The sequence below is a fragment of the Rhinatrema bivittatum genome, chromosome 11 (genome assembly GCF_901001135.1).
Source record: "Rhinatrema bivittatum chromosome 11, aRhiBiv1.1, whole genome shotgun sequence".
Taxonomy (NCBI): Eukaryota; Metazoa; Chordata; class Amphibia; order Gymnophiona; family Rhinatrematidae; genus Rhinatrema; species Rhinatrema bivittatum.
The window spans coordinates 47,810,335-47,831,698 of record NC_042625.1 but is presented as its reverse complement, the minus strand read 5'-3'; the positions used below and the strand labels follow the sequence as shown (position 1 = coordinate 47,831,698).

The 21,364-nt window shown below is 47.5% G+C and overlaps 1 protein-coding gene across 2 annotated transcripts in view; it reads right to left on the bottom strand.

Annotated features, from left to right (window-relative positions):
• TXNRD2 (thioredoxin reductase 2) overlaps window positions 1-21,364 on the bottom strand; it is a 110,044-nt gene that overhangs the window by 7,694 nt on the left and 80,986 nt on the right. Inside the window, exons 13-16 of one of the 2 annotated variants that reach the window (XM_029572007.1) lie at window positions 17,333-17,428; window positions 11,304-11,396; window positions 3,275-3,346; window positions 2,287-2,381 (exon numbers count right to left, since the gene is read on the bottom strand). In XM_029572007.1, the coding sequence (XP_029427867.1) occupies window positions 2,287-2,381; window positions 3,275-3,346; window positions 11,304-11,396; window positions 17,333-17,428 (356 nt within the window). The remainder of the gene's footprint in view (window positions 1-2,286; window positions 2,382-3,274; window positions 3,347-11,303; window positions 11,397-17,332; window positions 17,429-21,364) is intronic. The other variant, XM_029572008.1, reaches the window with a different exon arrangement.

Sequence of the window (21,364 nt, the reverse complement as noted above, 5' to 3'; positions counted from 1 at the left end):
AGCTATACTAGGGCAAACTGACAACCTAAAGAGTAGCAAATCACCTGAACCAGATGATATACATCCTAGAGTGCTGAAAGAACGGAGAAATGAAATTACAAACCTGCTATTGGAAATCTGTAAGCTATCATTAATATCGTCTATGGTATTTGAAGACTTGAGGGTTGCCAATGTAACGTCAATTTTTAAAAAGATATCCAGGAAACTACAGATTAGTGACGTCCGTATCAGGCAAAATGGTAGAAGCTATCATAAAAAACAAAGTTGCTGAACATATATATAGGCAGAGTTTAATAGGACAAAGCCAACATGGATTTAGCCAAGGAAGTCTTGCCTCACCAATCTGCTACATTTTTTAGGGGGTGTAAATAAACATGTGGATAAAGATGAGCCAGTTGATATAGTGTATCTGGATTTCCAGAAAGCATTTTGACAAAGTCCATCATGAGAGACTTCTTAGGAAATGTAAATGTCATGTAATGGGGGCAGTGTTCTTTCGTGGATTGCAAACTGGTTAAAAGATAAAAAACAGAAAATAGGGCTAAATGGTAAATGTTCCCAATGGAGAAAGGTGAATAGTGGAGTGCCCCAGGGATCTGTTCTGGGACCACTGCTTTCAATATATACATGACCTGGAAATGGGAACGAGTGAGGTGATCAAATTTGCCAATGATAAAAAAATGTATTCAAAGCTGTTAAATCACAAGAGGATTTTGAGAAATTGCAAGTGGACCTAAAAAACTGAGAGAAATGGCAAACGAAATTTAATGTGGACAAGTGCAAAGTGATGCACTTAGGGAAGAGTAACCCAAATTACAGCTCACAATGCAAGGTTCCACATTAGGAGTCCCCACTCATGGAAAGGATCTAGGCGTCATCGTTGAAAATACGTTGAAATCTTCTGCTCAGTGTGCAGCAGCAGCAGCCAAGAAAGCAAATAGATTGCTAAGGATTATTAGGAAAGGAATGGAGAATAAAACAGAGAATGTCATGATGCCTCTGTATCGCGCCATGGTGCAACCTCATCTTGAGTATTGTGTGCAGTTCTGGTCACCGCATCTCAAAAAAGATATAGCAGCATTGGAAAAGATACAGAGAAGGGCAACCGAAATGATAAAGAGGATGGAACAATTCCCCTATGAAGAAAGGCTAAAAAGGCTAGGACTCTTCAGCTTGAAGAAGAGACTGCTATGGGGAGATATGAGTGGAGTAGAACGAGAAAACCTGAATCAGCTGTTTTCCCTTTCAAGAAGTATAAAGACCAGGGGACACACAATGAAGTTAGTAGGTGATATATTTAAAACTAATAAGAGAAAATATTTTTTTTTTTAACTCAACACATAATTAAGCTCTGGAATTCATTGCCAGAGGATGTGGTGAAAGCTATGAGTGTAACTGCATTTAAAAAAGGTTTGGACAAGTTGCTGAAAGAAAAGTCCATTAACCATTATTAAGGTAGAGTTGCAGAAATCCACTGCTGTTCTTGGGATAAGCAGCCTGGAATCTCTCTACCCCTTGGGATCCTGCCAGGTACTTGTGACCTGGATTGGCCACTGCTGGAACAGGATACTGGGCTTGATGGACCCTTGGTCCAACCAAGTATAGCAAGTCATATTCTTAAGGTTAATAGCATAGCAGGTTTTAAATGATTTGGATTAGTTTCCGAAGGACAGGTCCATTAACAATTTCTAGCCAAGTAAGCTTGGGATTGCCAACTCTTACTACTGGGAGTGAAAACAAGGAATGGGATCCTCTTTAGGATCTGCTGCTACTTCCAAGTGACCTGACTGGCCCCTGTCAGAGGCAGGATGCTGGGCTCCATGAGTTTGACCCAGCCTGGCACCTCTTATGTTCCTATTGGATAGTTAAGGAAAGAAACTACTCAAGATGGCAACCTCCCCTGTCTCTGCTTTTGAGTACCAGGGTTGCAGCCTCTATAATGAGGAACGAAGGGGAAAAAACTGATGGTCTGAGGTAATGACAAGGTGCACGGGAACCATTAGGGTCATTGCATGCCCGAGAACATCTCAGTTTTAACTCCAAAGTCAGGACAAATTAAGCATTCACTTAACCTGACAAGCTCCTGCTGTTATAACAGACAGATGTATGAAAGATCATGTTTTCTTTTATGAAGATATTTGGCTATAGCAGAAAGCTACATTCTTCTCATTCTCTGGAACACCCAGTGTGACAACAACAAAACACCACATACAACAAAACAGACTTTACAGTGCTGCCAAAATGAAACTTATCACTGAATCTCCCAAAGTGCAGCCAGGTTCTTACCTTATTCCCAGGGCAAATCCTTGAATGACTTCCCCTGCATTTGGTCCAATGAAATGGAGACCAAGAATCTGTTGTTCATTTTGTTTGCATATCATCTGAAAATAATCATATGAAAGATCCAGGCATCTGGCTAGCTGAGAGATTCATGTAATCACTGGGATGTAAGAGTCAGAATCAACCAGTGGAAAAACAGTTTAATGACATCAACACAACTCAGATGTACTCCTAGTGAAACACTCTCAAAACGACAAACTGCAGTATGTTGTAAGAGTTTTAAAAATCCTGACTTGGGCTATAATAAGTCTTGTAAATTAACAGTAATACCCTTCCTCTACCTGCTCGCTCTCTTTTTAGATGAGGAGGAAAAAGGAGGGTCAGCCAGGGGACAGGCAGCACAGTATTCTCTTAGTATTACTCTGGTCAATGGTGCCACTTTTGCTATTGCCTTGGAGGTGTTAGGAGAGGAGGGGATAGAAGATTGTTGGTGGGGAGGGGAGAAGGAACAGACAGAGGTGAGCACCCTCAGACAAATCAAAGTAACTGCATCTGCACTCCACAGATGTTCATAGTACGGTATCCTTTAACTAAACATGGCTACTATGTAAGTACCACACAAAATTCTTAGTCAGGAAACCATTTAGGACACGGACTGGGGGGACTGGCTGTAGGAGAACACAGGAAGTTGATTTATAGCCTTATCCACCCTGCTCCATCACACAACAGATGGATGCATTTCAGCATGACCCTTGGCAGCCAAGTGTGCAGAAGCTTCTTCCAAGAATGTATTTATATTGGCTCTTGGGGCTGCTGTAAAGCGAAACACCCTGCCTCCTCAGGAACTGGAGACCGAGTGTTGCATCTGAGATGCTTCCAGTTTCAGCTCGTCTCAAGGCACGAGACTGCCAAGGCCGTAACCGGTTCCATGTACCACCTCCATGTAATCTACAAGTCTTAGCTCCTAAAGTAAAGGGCTGACGGCTTCTCTTACCTTTATATAACACTGACTTGCATATTTATCAGCCACTGTGAATTCCAGAGGTTTGTAATGTGCATGATATACCTGATGTAATAGCAACAAAAAAAAACTATTTTAAAACTAGCTTTTCATATCATCAGCTGCACACATTAAAAACATAAAACCAAAGCTTGTTTAGGGCAATCAGGATAAGCATTAACACTGTGAATTTTTGTTATATATATATATATTTTACCTGTATAATCATGTATTTTATGTACCCATGTATCCATCATGTCTCATGTATTTCACGTTTCCTTCATTATATTATGTATCTATTTTGTTTTTTATAACATGCACATATTGTTTTTTATAACATGTACATAGTTTTTTATTGTTTGTTATCATGTATGCCGCATATACTTCTCCAACTCTCAGTTCTGTTCCTAGCAATTTCTCACTTTTTCTATTTTCATTCTTGCTGCTGCTCTTTCTCCTCTCTTCTCCGCTGCTCCCGCTCCCCCCTCCTGTTATTTGTATTTCTCCTCTTGTTGAACAGTTACAATGTAAACCGGCATGATGTACCCATGAATGTCGGTATAAAAAAGCTAACAAATTAATAAATAAATAAAATACTACTGCCCTTGCAAATGCTGTGTCCTCCCGAGCCTGAACATCCAGGCGGTAAAACCTGGAGAAGGTGTGGATGGAGGACCATGTTGCTGCCCTGCGGATCTCAGCATGTGACAGCATCTTGGTTTCCGTCCAGGACACTGCCTGGGCTCTAGTAGAATGAGCCTGGACTTGTAAAGGCAATGGCTTGCCTGCTTCCACGTAGGCCGCCTTGATGACTTCTTTGATCCAAAGGGCTATGGTTGCTCGTGAGGCCGCTTCCCCCTGCTTCTTCCCACTGTGAAGGACGAATAGATGGTCCGTCTTTCGTACGGATTCCGACCTTTCCAGGTATCGGACTAGGAGCCTGCCGACGTTGAGATGTCGTAGACTTCGAGCCTCTTCCGAATTCTTATGCTCATCTGGTGATGGTAGCGAGATGGTTTGGTTGAGATGGAAGTGAGACACCACTTTGGGGAGGAATGACGGAACTGTGCGTAACTGGATGGTTTCCGGGTTGAGTCTGAGGAACGGCTCCTGGCAGGACAGTGGTTGTAGCTCGGATATATGATGAGCAGAACAGACTGCCAGCAGGAAGGCTGTCTTCAAATGTTAATAGTCGGAGAGACAGGCCGCGGAGAGGTCTGAAAGAGGTTCCTGCTAGGAAATCTAGGACCAGGTTGAGGTTCCAAAGAGACACCGGCCACTTTAGGGGTGGTCGGATGTGCTTGACTCCTTTGAGGAAGCGGGAGACATCCGGGTGAGAGGCTATGCTGCCGCTCTCGCTCTTGGTTCCGTAGCATGACAAGGCCGCCACCTGTACCTTGATGGAGTTGAGGGACGGTCCCTTCTGAAGTCTGTTCTGTAGGAATTCCAAAATCGCAGGAATTTTGACTGAGTGTGGTATGATGTCGTGGTCCTCACACCAGGATTCGAATATTCTCCAAATCCTTATGTATGTTAGGGATGTGGAGAACTTGCGTGCTCGGAATAGGGTGTCAATTACTGCCCCCGAGTATCCTCTCCTCCTTAGGCGAGTCCTCTCAATGGCCAGACCGTAAGAGAGAATCGAGCTGGATCCTCGTGGAGGATCGGTCCCTGTTGGAGCAGGTCTCTGTGTGGAGGTAGCAGCAGGGGGTTCCCTGTCAGCAGTCTTCGCATGTCTGCGTACCATGGTCTTTTGGCCAGTCCAGGGCCACTAGACGTACTGGCCCCCTGTGGTGTTCTATTTTGTGGATGATCGCGCCCAATACGGGCCATGGCGGGAAGGCATATAACAGAGTCTCCTGTGGCCAGCTCTGTACCAGGGCATCAATTCCCTGGGACTGGGGTTCTCGCCTGCGGCTGAAGCAACTGGATACCTGGGCATTGGACCGGCTTGCCAGGAGGTCCATGATTGGTGTTCCTCAACAGTTTACTATCAATTGGAATGTTGTGGTTCACAGTTTCCATTCTCCTGGATCTAGATTCTCTCTGCTGAGGTAGTCCGCTGCGACATTGTCTTTCCCAGCAATGTGGACGGCCGAGATCTCTTGAAGATTCACTTCTGCCCATGACATTAGGGGGTCTATTTCCAGAGACACCTGTTGGCTTCTGGTTCCTCCCTGACGGTTGATGTAGGCCACTATTGTGGCGTTGTCAGACATTACTCTGACCGCTTTGCCTCGGATTCTGTGACCGAACCTTAGGCAGGCTAGTCTGACTGCCCGGGCTTCTAGGCGATTGATATTCCATCCCGACTCGTCTTTGTTCCATTGCCCTTGGGCGGTTAGCTCCTGGCAGTGTGCTCCCCATCCTCGTAGGCTGGCATCCATGGTGAGTAGGATCCAGGTTGGGGAGGATAGTCTCGTTCCCTGGCTCAGATGGGCTTCTTGTAGCCACCATCCTAATTGGGCCTGAACTCTGTCTGGGAGCTGAAGCCGTACGGTGTAGTTCTGGGACAGTGGATTCCATCGTGATAGTAGTGAGCGTTGTAGGGGTCTCATGTGAGCCCGTGCCCATGGGACTACTTCCAGTGTGGATGCCATGAGGCCGAGAACTTGTAGGTAATCCCATGCTGTGGGGCGAAGTTCACTCAGAGTTCGTAACTGGGTCATCAGTTTTGATCTCGTCGGTGTCAGGATGACCTTGTCTTGTTTGGTGTCGAACCGGACTCCCAGGTATTCTAGAGATTGGGAAGGCTGCAGGCAGCTCTTGTTTGTGTTGACCACCCACCCGAGGCTCTCCAGTAGAGTTTTGACTCTGTTGGTTGCCTGGTGGCTTTCCTCTGGGGATTTCGCTCTGATCAACCAATCGTCTAGATAAGGGTGCACGCGGATTCCTTCCTTCCTCAGTGTTGCTGCCACCACCACTATGATCTTGGTGAACGTCTGGGGGTGCAGTGGCTAACCCGAAAGGTAGTGCCCAGAACTGGTAGTGACGGTCCAGGATCGAGAAGCGTAGAAAACGCTGATGCTCTTGATGGATCGGAATGTGTAGGTAGGCTTCCGACAGATCCAGGGAGGTAAGGAATTCTCCCGGTTGTATCACCCTTATTACCTAGCGTAGGGTTTCCATGCAGAAGTGGGGAATTTTCAGGTAACGGTTGACCGCCTGGAGGTCCAGGATAGGTCTGAACGTTCCTTCCTTCTTGGGAACGATAAAGTAGATGGAATAATGACCAGTATTTATTTGTTGTGGAGGCACCGGTGTTATAGCTTCTAAGGCTAGTAATCTGGTCAGCGTAGCTTCCACTGCCATTCTCTTGGAAGGGTCGTGGCAGGGAGATTCCACAAACTTGTCCGGAGGGAGGTGGTGGAAATCCAGGTAATATCCCTCTCGAATGACTGATAGGACCCACTTGTCTGAAGTTATCTTGACCCATCTTTGGTAGAATAGGGCCAGTCTGGCCCCTATGGCTTCTCCCTGTGGATGGGTCGGCTGATCTTCATTGTGGGGTACGGCTGGGGCCTGGGCCCGAGCTGGCTCCCCTTTTATTGTGCTTGCTCCGAAAGGACTGGCTCCGGCCTGCGGGGCGGGCCGCTTGATATGAGCTTCTATATGGGTTGAAGCACTGTGATCCTCTGCCTCTGGTGGTCCTGGGGAAGGATCGCTGGTTTCTCTTATTCCTGTCCTCCGGTAGCTGCGGCAGTGGGGACTTGCCCCACTTGATGGCTAGTTTCTCTAGTTCGCTCCCGAACAGGAGTGTTCCCTTGAAAGGCATCCTTGTGAGTCTAGTTTTGGAGGATGCGTCAGCTGACCAGTTTTGGAGCCAGATTTGTCTTCTGGCTGCCACTTCGGATGAGACTCCTCTAGCTGCCGTGCATACCAGACCTGAAGCAGCGTCCGCGAGGAATGATATGGCTGGTTCCAGGGCTTCCCCAGGAGTGTTGTTCCTGGTCTGCGCTAAGCAGGCGCGTGTCACCATGGCACAGCAGGCTGCGATCTGTAAAGACATAGCGGAGACGACAAAGGACTGTTTGAGGATAGATTCCAGACGTCTGTCTTGAGCATCCTTGAGTGCTGCTCCTCCCTCCACCGGGATAGTAGTGCGCTTCGAGACCACGCAGACCATGGCATCCACTTTCAGACATGCTAGGATATCTTTAGCAGCGGGGTCCAGAGGTTACATGGCTGCCAGAGCCCGGCCCCCTTTGAACGTGGTTTCTGGGGCCTCCCATTCCAGGTCAATTAGTTGCTGGATGGCTTGTAATAGTGGGAAATGGCGGGAGGTCTGACTAAGTCCCTCCAAAAGTGGGTTTGGCTTAGGTTCCTCCGAGGCGCTTGTGCCCAGGATGGCAAGCTCTTTCAAGCTATGCGTGACCAGGTCTGCAAGTTCGTCCTTGGTGAAGAAGCGTCTCATGGTTCGATAGGGTTCTGTCCCCGGAGGGAGTTCCCCTTCCTCCAGGAGTTCTGACTCCTCATCTGAGATGTCTGTTCCCGAAGGTGGGGCTTCTGGGCGGTGGGATCACCTCCCTGGGCATAGAGGGTCCTGGCATGTTGAGGTCCTCTGGTGGTGCCTGTGACCACATTGTAGGAGGCCCCGGTTGCATGTGGACGAAGGTATGCAGACCTTTGAAGAATTCCACCCAGGAGATAGAAGCTGGGTCTAGACTAGGGGGCGCCGTGTCCCTGGGGAGCCCCGTTTGAGGGGGGGTCCTGCTGTGTGATGCTAGGTCTGGTGTACCGCTCGAAGGGCTGGGGTCCGGTACCGGCTGGGGAGGGCCATAAGTTGAGTCCTCTAGGGCTTCTTCACACTGTATACACAGGGCGGTGGCCTCCTCATGCTGTGCAGCTCTAATGTGGCATGCTGGGCAAAGGTGGAGCTTATTTTCAGGTGCAGCCATGGTTTGTGCGTGTACAATAAAGTTGTGCGTCGAATATGCGCGTTTAGGTTTAGTGCGCACGTGTCGAGCGATGTGCGTACTGTTGTGCGCCCAGCACAATGAGCGCGACGTTGTGCGCACAAGGTATTTGTGCACACGGATCAAGACGGCGAACAGGGCCAAAATGGTGACGGCGACCACGCGGACAATATGGCGACCACCTCAGAGAGTCTCGGATCTGACCGGGGTCTAGCCCTGCTAGGGCCGATCAACCTGGTGACGCTGGTCTCGGCTGGCGAACTGTGCGTCTCCTCGAGCTTCGGAGACTGGAGACTTTTAATTAGATTTCTACCTTGCTTTGTCCCGGCGCTTCCCGGTTTTGTTCCGGGTGGTCTCCGGCTGCAGGGGGAGAGGGAAAATACTTTCACCGCTGCGCTCGAGGTTGCACCCGCTGCCTCTCAGCCTCACCCGATGTCGGGGGCTAGGTCCCCGCCGAAGGTCGGCCGCCGGACCGAGGCTCACATCCAAGGGATTGCAGAAATCACTCGGGAATCTCGACTGGGGGAGGGACCCAACGGGTGTCATTGCAGGAGAGCAGGGCTCATCTGTAGAGGTAAGATTTCTTCTTAATTTGGATTTCTTTGGTAAAATTTACTCTAATGCTGTGCTAGCATGCATAGAGTCCCTAACTGCTATGGAGACGGAAAATATTGAAGAGCTGCACTTCCTGCAGGGGTATATGTACTTGGGCTGACGTCAGATTGAAATCTGATCAGTCTCCAACTGCTATCAGGAGTACACTATACCCATTAGTCCTGAGTCCATCTGCTACACGCTAGGAAAGGGGCTTTTTATAAAATTGTGCAAAAAAAAAAAAAAAGAGTGCATAGCCCCATGTGACACACATGCAGAAAGAGCAGGCATCCTGGGGGCTGGATTGCACACTATGGACACATTAACCTGCACCGCTTATGCCCTGCAAAGAGCAGCTATAACTTTGTGTCCTTTAATTTGTGCACATTCTGAAGGATAATTTTCAGAGCAAACATATAAATTTGCTTTGACATTTGGCAGAACTTGTGTACTTGACAGGTCAGGAAGGCTCAAATCAGTCCTTGAGGCCCCTCCCCCCACCCCGGCTAGTCAGGTTTTCAGAATATGCATGAGATTTATTTGCATGCACATCCTCCTATGAATGCAAATATTCTCATGCATATTCATTAGGGATATCCTGAAAACATTTTTGTTATTGTAGGTGTGACTCGAGCATGAAAAGGTTGGGAAACACTGCTCTACTCCCTGCTGTGCCATGCACAGGCAGCTACTCAAGAGATGGCTTGGCCCCACACACCCATGTTCTGTTTTTCAGCCTTTAAGAGGGCCTTAAACTAGGATGAAAAAAAAAGAATAGGTGGGTCCTGCTCCCCGAACCTCCTGTCCTGATTGGGGGGAGGCACAAATTCAGCATTCTTTCCACTGTGCCACTGTGTGGTCTAGATTGGCAGTACCTGTTCATGTCTGCATACTCTGCACCTGGCCTGCCTTGATGCATTGACACTTGGTTCCACCCCCCCAAGCCAGTTGGCTTGGGGGGGTGGAACCAATTTGAGTACCCTGGCATAGGTTACGCAAGTCATTAAAAATCACCCTCCCCAAGTCACTTGATTTTAAAATAAAAAAGCCAACGCTCATTAAAGATATGAGTGGGCAGAAGAACGGGATGTTTTGGCTGCGTGGCTTGAACGGATGACATTTTCACATTTATACCTTCACATGCAATGTTTACATGCCCAGGAAAAATGCTAAGAAGTGATGAAAGTGTCAATGCATCAAGGCAGGCCAGGTGCAGAGTATGCAGACATGAACAGGTACTGCCAATCTAGACCACACAGTGGCACAGTGGAAAGAATGCTGAATTTGTGCCTCCCCCCAATCAGGACAGGAGGTTCGGGGAGCAGGACCCACCTATTCTTTTTTTTCATCCTAGTTTAAGGCCCTCTTAAAGGCTGAAAAACAGAACATGGGTGTGTGGGGCCAAGCCATCTCTTGAGTAGCTGCCTGTGCATGGCACAGCAGGGAGTAGAGCAGTGTTTCCCAACCTTTTCATGCTCGAGTCACACCTACAATAACAAAAATGTTACATGGTACACCATCCCCCATGCAGCAGCCAGTGCAGACATGGAGAGGACTCATATGGCCAAAAGAAGAACTAGGAAAGCATTCTCTTTTCCAATTTTTTAAATAAAGAAAGAGGGAATGAAGACAAACATGAGCCTGCCACAATGGACCGGCTCCCTCTGTATGTATGTATGTATATATGTGTATATATATACATACATATACTTGTGGCTGCTAGAGCTTTCACTGCTGCTGCATCCAACACTCAGAGTGAGTCACATCCAGGGCTCAGTGTATGGTCTCTGCCTCACTCAGCCTGGGAATTCGATGGAGAAATGAGATGGTGCCGTGTCCAGTGTGCGTGCTACACAAAGCGAGTGCCAGCTATCTAAGCCCTGCATGCTGCCCATTATCACACTCCAAGACTCGTGCTGTAACAAGGAAGGAGTGTTTAAATATTTTATCAGAAAGGAGCTGCTGCACGTTTAAGAATCACTACTGGTATCTCAGAGAGGTGCTGAGAGCACAGCCCGAGTGTTGGCCTAGAACTGCAGTGGTGACTTTTCCGTGGCACACTTGATCAGGTGTGAAGGCACACCAGTTGGGAAAAACTGGAGGAGTAGAGGATTACAGCTACCTCTGCTAAGATAGGGGGGAGGAGAGATAGCCTCTTAAAAAGGATTCAGAGGCATTAGAATGTAATAATAATAATGTGCTTACTTACAGAGCGCTTTTACAATACCATACTTGCTCAGAGCAGTATACAATAGTCAAATTATAAAATAATGAAAACATAACAGACAGATGCTGTCTAGGATAGAAAATATGAATTAGAATTTGCAACACTTCTTTATTGCTTTGTTTTCAAAATACCTATGGTCCTCTGGGAATTGCAATTAGACCATAAGCAGAGAAAAACATTTTGCTACAGAAAATTCCCAATGATTAGCAGCATCTCTGATCCATGGCAAACAACAGGAAATGCTCCTTTTATAAAACCATGAGTGTTCTCCAGGAATGCTTCCTACCTCAAGGTTATCTTTTCCATATTGTCTGACAGCCTCCTCTTCAGCAAGTCCTACACAACTGTACTCCAGAGGAGTGAACACTGTGGTGGGGACCTGAAAGCACAGGAAGTTTTTTTTAGGATTGTCATCTTGCTAGTTTGAAAGCTGCTTCCGTTAACATTGAAAATTGGAGAAATTACTTACCTGTTAATTTTGTTTTCCTTAGTATAGAGAGATGGACTCAGGACCAGTGGGTTTATACTCCCCTTCCAGCAGATAGAGAAAGCTGACGTCACAGAATATATAACCCTGCAGCAACCTCAGTCTGCCAGTATTCTCTTCAAAAGCAACTGTGGACAGACTAGAAAAACCTTGATTAAAAATGTGATTAAAAATAGGTAACCAGAACGGTTTACAACCAACCATAAAGACTGAACTCGCGTAAGATTCTAGGTACCCCAAGCTAGGGACTGGATGAACACTTACCAGTAATCCCTTAAGACCCAGAGCCCCACAGGAAGACTATTGACACACTCATGTGGCAGCTGAGGGAAGGAAACTGAGTCCATCTGTCTACACTAAGAAATAAAATTATAAAATTGTTTACAAAAAAAAAGAAAATGAAATTATCAGGCAAGTCATTTCTCCATTTCCTAGCGTGTAGCCAGATGGACTCAGGACCAGTGGGATGTACCAAAGCTACTCCCCAACAGGATGGGAGGCTGCTCGGGGTCCAGTCAATACCACAAGTGCAAAGGCTGCATCCTGATGATAAAACCCGGAAAAAGTGTGTAAGGAGGACCACATCGCAGCTCGACAGAAGACAGCAATCTAACCTCCACCCATGACACTGCCTGAACCCTAGTGGAAGGAGCCCTAACCTGAGTAGGCAACAGCTTTTCGGCATCCACATATGAAGCTGAGACTACCTCTTTAATCCAACAAGCTATGGTAGCCTTTGAAGCCGGAGCGCCCTGCTTACTCCCACCATGGAGAACAAACAGGCGATTCGTCTTTCAAAAAGGTTCAGAAACCTCCAATAACCACACAAGTAGTCACTTGACATCCAAGAAGCGCAAGAGGCGATATTCCTCCGCATCCCTGACCTTATCCAAGGGCTGCAAGGAGACGGATTGATTCAAATGAAAGTCCGAGACTACCTTGGGCAAAAAGGTAGAACAGTACGCAGCTGTAACGCCCCCGGAGTCACCTGAAGGAACAGCTTCCGGCAAGACAAGGCCTGCAGCTCAGAAATTTAATGCACTGAACAAATAGCCACCAGGAACAAGGTCAACAACCGCAAGGAAAGGCTACACAGAGGTCAGAATGTAGGCCCCCCCCCCAAAAAAAAAAAAATCCAGTACCAAATTAAGATTCCACGTTGGAAACAGTAACTTAAAGGGAGGCCTAAGATACTTCACTCCCTTCAAAAAATGGGCCACATCAGGATGAGACAAGGAAACACCATTCACCGGGCCTCTGAAACAGGCAAGATTCGCAACCTGCACTTTCAAGGAATTAAGGGCAAATCCTTTATTCAACTCATCCTGCAAAAAATCCAGAATGAGTAGGATCTTAACTGAACAAGGAAAAACACCATGCTCCTCACACAGGGCTTCAAACACTCTCCAAACCCGCACATAAACCAAGGAAGTGGAGTAAGGTGGCAATCACTGCAGAGGAATAACTATGCCTTAACAGGCAAACCCTGTCAAGGGCCAAACCGTAAGACAGAACTGAATCGGATCCTTGTGAAGAACCAGTCCCTGCTGTAACAGATCCATGAGCGGCGGAAGATGAAGGGGAGTCTCCACCAGGAGTCTTCACAATTCTGCATACCACGGAGGCCTGGGCCAGTCCAGTGCCACCAGGAGTACTAGCCCTCTGTGACCTTCAATCTTGTGAATTATCCTGCCCAGTAAGGGCCATGGAGGAGAGGCATAAAGCAATCTGTCTTCTGGCCATATCTATTCCCAGGGACCACGGATCTCTCCTGTGACTGTAGAATTGAGGAACCTTCACATTGCAAGAAGTCATCAGCAGGTCTAGGAAAGGAAGGCCCCAGCGTTCCACAAAGCTGAAACACCTCAGCTGATAACACCCACTCTTCTGGGTCCAGACTCTCCCTGCTGAGAAAGTCCACTCTTACGTTGTCTTTTCCTGCAATGTGAGAGGCCAAGATCATCTGCAGATGACCTTCCACCCATTCCATAAGCTGGTCAATTTCCTGCGACACTTGTTGGCTCTTGGTTCCTTCCTGGCAATTGATGTAGGCCACAGTTGTCGCATTGTCAGACATCACACGAATTGCTTTATCCCGCAGCCTGTGGCTGAACTGCAAGCATGCCAGCTGTACCATCTGGGCTTCCAAATGAATGATGTTCCAACGGGACTCTTCGGCATTCTAACGCCCTTGGGTCTTTAATTCCAGACAGTGAGCCCCCAACCATGGAGACTCGCATCTGTCTTAAGTACCAACTAGGTGGGAGAGAACAAGGGAATTCCCTTTTTCAGATGATCCTCCTGCAACCACCACTGAAAGCAGGAGCAGATTTCCATCAGCAAGTGGAGCTGAACCGCATTGTCCTGAGACTGTGGGTTCCAACGAGACAACAGACAGTACTGAAGAGAAAGCATATGTGCCCTCGCCCATGGCATCACTTCCAGGGTAGCTGCCATCAAGTCGAGCACCTGTAAATAGCACCACACTGTCAGGCATATGGTGTTCAACAACTGACGCACTTGAGACATCAATTTCTGGATATGAACTTCTGGTATGAAAACTCTGTCCTGCCCCATGTTGAACCGGATCCCCAGATACTCCAATGACTGGGATGGCTGAAGATTGCTCTTGGTCAGGGTCAACACCCAACCAAGCTCCTGCAATAAGGAGATCACCTTGTGTGTCACTAGGTGGCTCTCTTCATGAGACTTGGCTCGAATCAGTCAGCCGTCCAAATACGGGTGCACCAGGATCCCTTCTTTTCTCAACGCCACCACTACACCATAATTTTGGAAAATGTTCTGGGAGTGGTGGTTAGACCAAAGGGCAGCGCCCAAAACTGATAATGGTGCCCCAACACCGCAAAGCATAGAAAGCGTTGGTGTTCCAAATGGATGGTAATATGAAGGTAAGCCTCTGATGGATTCAAGGAAGTCAGAAATTCCCCCGACTGCACTGCCATTATCATGGAGCAAAAGGTTTCCATATGAAAATGAGTCACCTTCAAATGAAAGTTGACCCTCTTGAGATCTAGGATGGGCCGAAAGGAGCCCTCTTTCTTGGACACAACAAAATAAATGGAATATCGCCCCATGCTTACTTGAGACGTGGGCACCAGAACCACAGCCCTCAGCCTGAGGAGCCTTTGAAGCATGAACTCCACTGCCTGCTTCTTCTGCGAGGAGTAGCAAAGGGAAACCATGAACATGTCCCCAAGGAATACTGCGAAATTCCAGCGCATATCCTTCTTGTATCACCTCCAGGACCCACTGGTCCGTGATCTCAACTCGCCTCCAACACGAGAGAGCGAGCAATAGCAAGATCGAGAGAGACATCCCCCTATCTCTTGTTCCGGAAAGTGGCTCGGCAAAACTTCATTGGGAAGCTTGGGAAGGTCCGCCACCCAAGCCCACTCCTCTCTTGGGCTGTCGGGGACGAAAGGACAAGTCCACTGAGAGATCGACCCTTTATAGGGATGAAACCAACTGGAACCCCAGAGACGACTCCTCATACCAAAAGGGCATTGTCACTGCTGCTTATCCTCCGGCAACCAAGGAACGAACCTTAGACTCACCCCGCTTACTAGCCAATTTCTCCAACTTGCTACCAAACAAGAGCGAGCCTTTAAAGGGCTTCCTGGTAAGATTAGCTTTGGAGGCTGCGTCAGCTGACCAATTTCGCAACCAGAGTTGACTTCTGACCACTATCACCGAAGCCGTTTCTCTGGCTGAGGTATGGACCAAATCACAGCCTGCGTCTGCTAAAAAAGCGGCAGCAAGCTCCATAACCACTCTGGAATTCCATCCAGACTCAACCTCCTGAGAGAGAAGCAGACAAGAGGGCGCTCTTAGGGCGCATTAGGAAACAATTTGTAAAGTCATTGCAACTGCCTCAAAGGCTTGCTTAAGAATAGCCTCAATCCTTCTATCATGTACATCTCCTTCAAGGCCACTCCTCCCTCAATGAGTAGAGTCATCCACTGAGAGATGGCATATACCAGTGCATCCACTTTGAGGAAAAAGCAAACGCTCTCACAGCCGGATCCAGTGGGTATAAGCCTTCCAATGTCTGACCCCCTTTAAAATTTGCCTCTGGGGCGTCCCATTCCAGATCAATCAATTCCTGAATGGCATCCATCACACGGAAAAAACAAGAGGCTTTACATAAGGAAACCAAAATGGGATTCTTCCATGGCTCAGACATGGCATCCAAACCAGGGACACTCAGCTGTTTCAAGGTCTGGGAAATCAGGGCCGGCAGGTCATCTCTATGAAAGAACCACAACATGGCTCAATTATGGTTCCAGCCCTGGAGCAATTTCCCCATCTTTCAGGGAATCAGGATCAACCTCATCATCAGTACCATCCATTTCCTATCGGGAACACCCGCAGGGAGCAGAGGTGCCTGCATAGGACTGGAAGAGGGAGGAGCCAGAGGCTCCTGCACCAGCTACTTTTCAGCTAAACTAGCAGCTAAGTCCATGCTAGGAAACCCGGGTACCAAATGAAGGCACACCTCCGAGGGACCACAGAAATCACCTCTGGAATTCTCAACTGGGGAAGGGACCTTTAGGTTTCACTGCAGGAGAGCGGGGCTTTCTTTTCCTTAATTTAGAATTTCAAATTTCTCCTTCCAAAAAGCTTGAAGCAATCCCCATAGGGAGATGTTTGTCCACTATCTGCTGTAGGTGGCAGGCTGCGGTCATTGCAGGGTTATATATACTGTGACATCAGCTTGCTCCATCCCCATCTACTGGCAGGGGAGCATAAACCCGCTGGTCCTGAGTCCATCTGTCTACATGCTAGGAAAAGTTACAACATTTATCTTTCCAATTCTTATTTTACTGGCTGCTCATTCCCGGGCTTCCAGGGCTCCTTCCCCTTTGAATCCCCCCAAGATGATCCTCAGTGGAGAGGCAAAGACCCCCATGTTCCCTTCTGGACCTGATACAAGCACCTTCTGCAGTTGGCCTACAGATGGAACTGAAGTAAGGGTCTAATCTGGTTCCTGCCTCTTATAAAAGGGACCTGTCATTTCAGGGCTAGATGTGATAGTGTCTATGGGAAGAATCCACTTCTAGCAAGACAGGTTAAAATGGCAATCTGTTTACATTCAATTCCCGCTCTTCTCATAGCAGATAATAAAACAGAAATACATTACAAATGTAATAACTAAAACACATCATCTCATTCCCCACCTCATCTTCAACCCAATTCACCCATAAAATAAAACCCTGTCCCAAAATGTTCCCACAGCATCGCATATCCATAAAAACTGCCAACAAATGTTTAATTGAAAGCAAGGCCAAACAACCAAGTTTTCACTCCCTTCTAGAATTTCAAATGGATTTGTTTCCAAAGGGCTGGAGCAAAACAGTGAAATGCAGCCTGCCTAGTAATTGTCAACCTTGCAACTACTGCAATGACTTCAAGGCTCATGATGGTTCATACTGTTCCTAGAAGTTTTACCAAGTATTTAGGGCAAGCCATCTGTAAATACTTAAAAACAAGCAGAATTTTAAACTTGAGCCAACTATCTATTGGAAGCCAATGTGGCTCTTTCTAGATTGGCTTGACATGATCCCATTTCTTGGCCCCCAATCAATAACATTGCCAGGGTGTTTTGGAGCAGCTGGAGCCTTTTCATACTTTACTGACCTCAGTCACTTCCTTTCTCTCAAATTTCCAGCTTGCTGTTGCCACTGGTTTCTCAAAGTAACCCTCTACATGCTCCCTCACCATTTTTAAGAGACAGCAGAAACATGGATGCTTCAGGGAACCAAAACAAGAAAGTGCCAATGGAAACAAGAAAATAAAAATCCACTCACATTATTATAATCCATAGGCTCCGTAGCATGATCAAACAAACGGCGAGCCAGAAGTTTTCCGGCAGCGATTGCTGTGGGAGTCAGTTCAGGACGGCCCTAAAAGGAGATTCGGGGACTCTCAGTGTGTAGTACACTAAATACCAGTAGCTTCTTATCCCATGAACAGTGGGGCACCAACTAACAGTATCCACTGCATTGGTTTTCCCCTCACAGCTTCCTTCTCTGAAAACAGCAGTATATGTGCTAATTGTATTGCTCACCAATTTTCGCAAATGGTATAAGACCCCCTATATAATTAGAGAGAAGTGGAGCATTGTAACTTTCACTTGGCAGTCACTCGAATGCTATAATACTCTATTTTTCATAATCAGCGGTCTCCAAACATAATTCTTTTTGAGGTAAGTCTTTAACAAAGTTTTTCAACATTGCAATTAAAATGGGACAAAAATCCAATGATTCAAAAAAATAGGGGGACATCTTGTATTATTCATTGAAGAATCCGCCGCATTCAGTTCAAAAAAACATCCGACGTGAAGGAAAATTGTTTCTTACCTGCTAATTTTTGTTCCTGTAGTACCATGGATTAGTCCAGACTCCTGGTTTATGCATATCTGCCAGAAGATGGAGTCAGAGAAAGTTTCACTGACACTGTTTCATAACCCCTGGTGCCACCTGCAGTTCCTCACTATTGACCTGTACCCAAGCACAAAAGACTTGCAAATCTTGTAAAAATATCCAAGCAATGTAACCAATTTAGAAAAAACTTTTCTAGCAAGTCTGTATTCCATATCATGAAAAAATTGTAGTCTTTATCAAGAAATTGCAGCTGAGTGGACGACTCTCCACCTCCATAGATCGGGCAGGTTCAGGACTGATCCGTGCAGGTAAGAAACAATTTTCCTTTCCCTGTATATACCTGGATCAGTCCAGACTCCTGGGATGTACTAAAGCTCCCTATCTAGGGTGGGACCTGGAGAATCCCACCCGCAAGACACTCTTGCCAAACGATAGTGTCTCTGGATCCCCTACATCTAGACAATATTGCCTTGCCAAAGTATGCAGTGATTTCCAAGTTGTCGCCCTAAACATTTCCTGTGGAGAAACCAACTAAACCTCCGCCCATGAGGCTGCCTGAGACCGTGTAGAGTGATCCTTTAAACCTTCAGGTACTTGACGCCCTTGATAATGTATGCTGATCCAATAGCCTTCTTGAGCCACCTCGCAATGGTAGCCTTGGAAGCCTGGGTACCTTTCTTCGAACCACTCCATAAAACAATAAGATGATCAGACTTCCCAAAATCGGTTGCTACTTTGAGATATCTTATCAAAGCTCTGCGGACATCCAACAGCTTAAACTCCCTCTCATGAGGCGTGGAAGAATCCAACTCTGGAAAGGCTGGAAGCTCCACCATCTGATTTACATGAAACACAGGTATCACCTTTGGAAGAAATGAGGGTATCGTCCGCAAGGACACTCCTGAATCCAAGATCCGTAGGAATGGATCACTGCAAGACAAAGCCTGCAACTCAGATTCTCCTCGCTGAACAAATGGCCACTAGAAAAACAACCTTTAGGGTCAAATCCTTAAGCGTCACTCTGCGAAGAGGTTCGAAAGGTGCCTCACACAAACCTTAGAGAATGAGATTAAGATTCCAGGATGGATAAACTCTCCTCACCGGAGGGCGCAAATTCTTAGTCCCCAGAAGAAATCTAAACACATCAGGATGAGAAGACAGTAAGCAACCTTCCAGTTTACCTCGCAGGCAAGCAAGAGCCACTAACTGAACTCTCAGAGAATTGAAAGCCAAGCCCTTGACAAAACCTTCTTGAAGAAAAGATTAAATCTGAGATACTGATGATCGTAAGGCCTCTACTCCATTAGTTATACACCAGGCCTCAAACACTTTCCAGACCCAGACATACAACAATGAAGTAGACATCCATCTAGCCTGCAGAAGAGTAGCAATGACCTCCTATGGGTACCTTCTGCATCTCAAATGCCACGCCACTAGACAAAAGTGATTGGCCTGATCTGAAAATATGGGGCCCTGTCAAAGAAGACATGGAAGATGATTGAAGCGTAACGGCCCGTCCACTGCAATGTTGATCAGATCCGCGAACCATGGCTGACATGGCCACTCCAGGGCTACCAACACCACTTCACCCAGTGACTCTCTACCCAATGTAACACCTTGCCTACCAGAGGCCAAGGGGGAAATATGTAAAGAAGAACCTCCCGAGGCCAGGGTAGTACCAGAGCGTTGACTGCCTTGGCCCCGTACTCTCACAGAAACATATATAGAAATGACGGCAGAAGAAGACCAAAACGGTCCATCCAGTGTGCCCAGCAAGCTTTCACACTTTTTTTTTTCATACTTTTCTGTTACTCTTGTCCCTTTAAATAACTTTTTTGGTTCTATTTCCCTTCCACCCCCGCCATCGTAGATAGCAGTGCTGGAGCTGCATCTAAGTGAAGTATCTAGCTAATTGATTTGGGGTAGTAACCGCCATAAGCAGCAAGCTACTCCCACGCTTGTTTACCCAGCCTGTGCAACTCAGTCCTTGTTGGTTGTTTGAATACAAATCCTCTTTTCTTCATTCCCCCTGCAATTGAAGCAGTGAGCTGTGCTGGATATGTATTCTAATGGGCGGATTTTCAAAGCCCTGCTCGCCGGCGCACCTATTTTCCATAGGCCGCCGGGGCGCGCAGAACCCCGGGACGCGCGTAGGTCCCGGGGTTTTCGGAAGGGGGCGTGTCGGGGGCGGGACCCGATGACGCGGTGTTTCGGGGGCGGGGCGCAGCGTTTCGGGGGCGGGACCGGGGGCGTGGCGCCGGCCCGGGGGCGTGGTCCAGGCCTTCGGACCAGCCCCTGGGTCGGAGCACGGCGCGCCAGCACTCTGCTGGCGCGCGAGATTTACGTCTGCTTCTCGCAGGCATAAATCTACGGACAAAGGTAAGGGGGGGGTTAGGTAGAGGAAGGGAGGGGAAGGTGAGGGGAGGGCGAAAGAGAGTTCCCGCCGAGGCCACTCCGATTTCGGAGCGGCCTCGGAGGGAACGGAGACAGGCTGCGCGGCTTGGCGCGCGCCAGCTGCCCAAAATCGGCAGCCTTGCGCGCGCCGATCCAGGATTTTAGAAGATACGCGTGGCTACGCGCGTATCTTATAAAATCCAGCGTACTTTTTTAAAAAATCTACCCCTAAGTGTATTCTCTCGTCTTCAGCTGTAAAAACGCGCCGCCTTCGTAATGGGACGAGTCGCCATTAGATCCATATGGGAACAGCCCCATCTCTCTCAGATGAGCTGCATCACTGTCTTGGACAACTCCCACTCCCCTGGATCCAGCAAACCGTGACTTAGAAAATCCGCTTGGATGTTTTCGACTATTGTGATGTGACATGCTGCTATCTAGCCCAAGTGTTGTTGCACCCAAAGAATTAACTCGAGCCTCCTGGGCCATTGTTCAACTCTTGATTCCTCCCTGCTGATTGATGTATGCTACGGTCGTCGCATTGTCTGACAAGACCTTCACCGACCGGCCTCGAACCAAAGGAAGAAAAGCAAGTAATGCTAACCTCACTGCTCTGGTTTCTAAGCGATTGACAGATCAAGAGGCTTCCTTCTGCTGACCAAGTGCCCTGGGCAGATTGTCACTGGCATACTGCTTCCCTTCCAGAGAAACTGGCATCGGTAGTAAGAATTACCCAATCTGGGACTTCCAGATCAAACCCAGAAACTAGACTGGATGTTAGCAGCCACCAAGACAGACTGTCCCGTGCATAACCCTCGAGAGGCATGGGCAGATCAAATTCCTCCAATAACGGATTCCATTATGAAAACAGAGCCCTCTACAGCGGTCTCATATGCGCAAAGGCCCACGGACCCAACTCCAGCATTGAAGCCATTGAGCCCAGAACCTGCAAAAAGTCCCAGGCTCTGGGGATTTGCAAAGTCAACAAGCGCCAGACTTGCTTCTAATTTGCACACTCTCTACTCCTTCAGAAACACCTTGTTTTTCAGCATGTCGAACCAT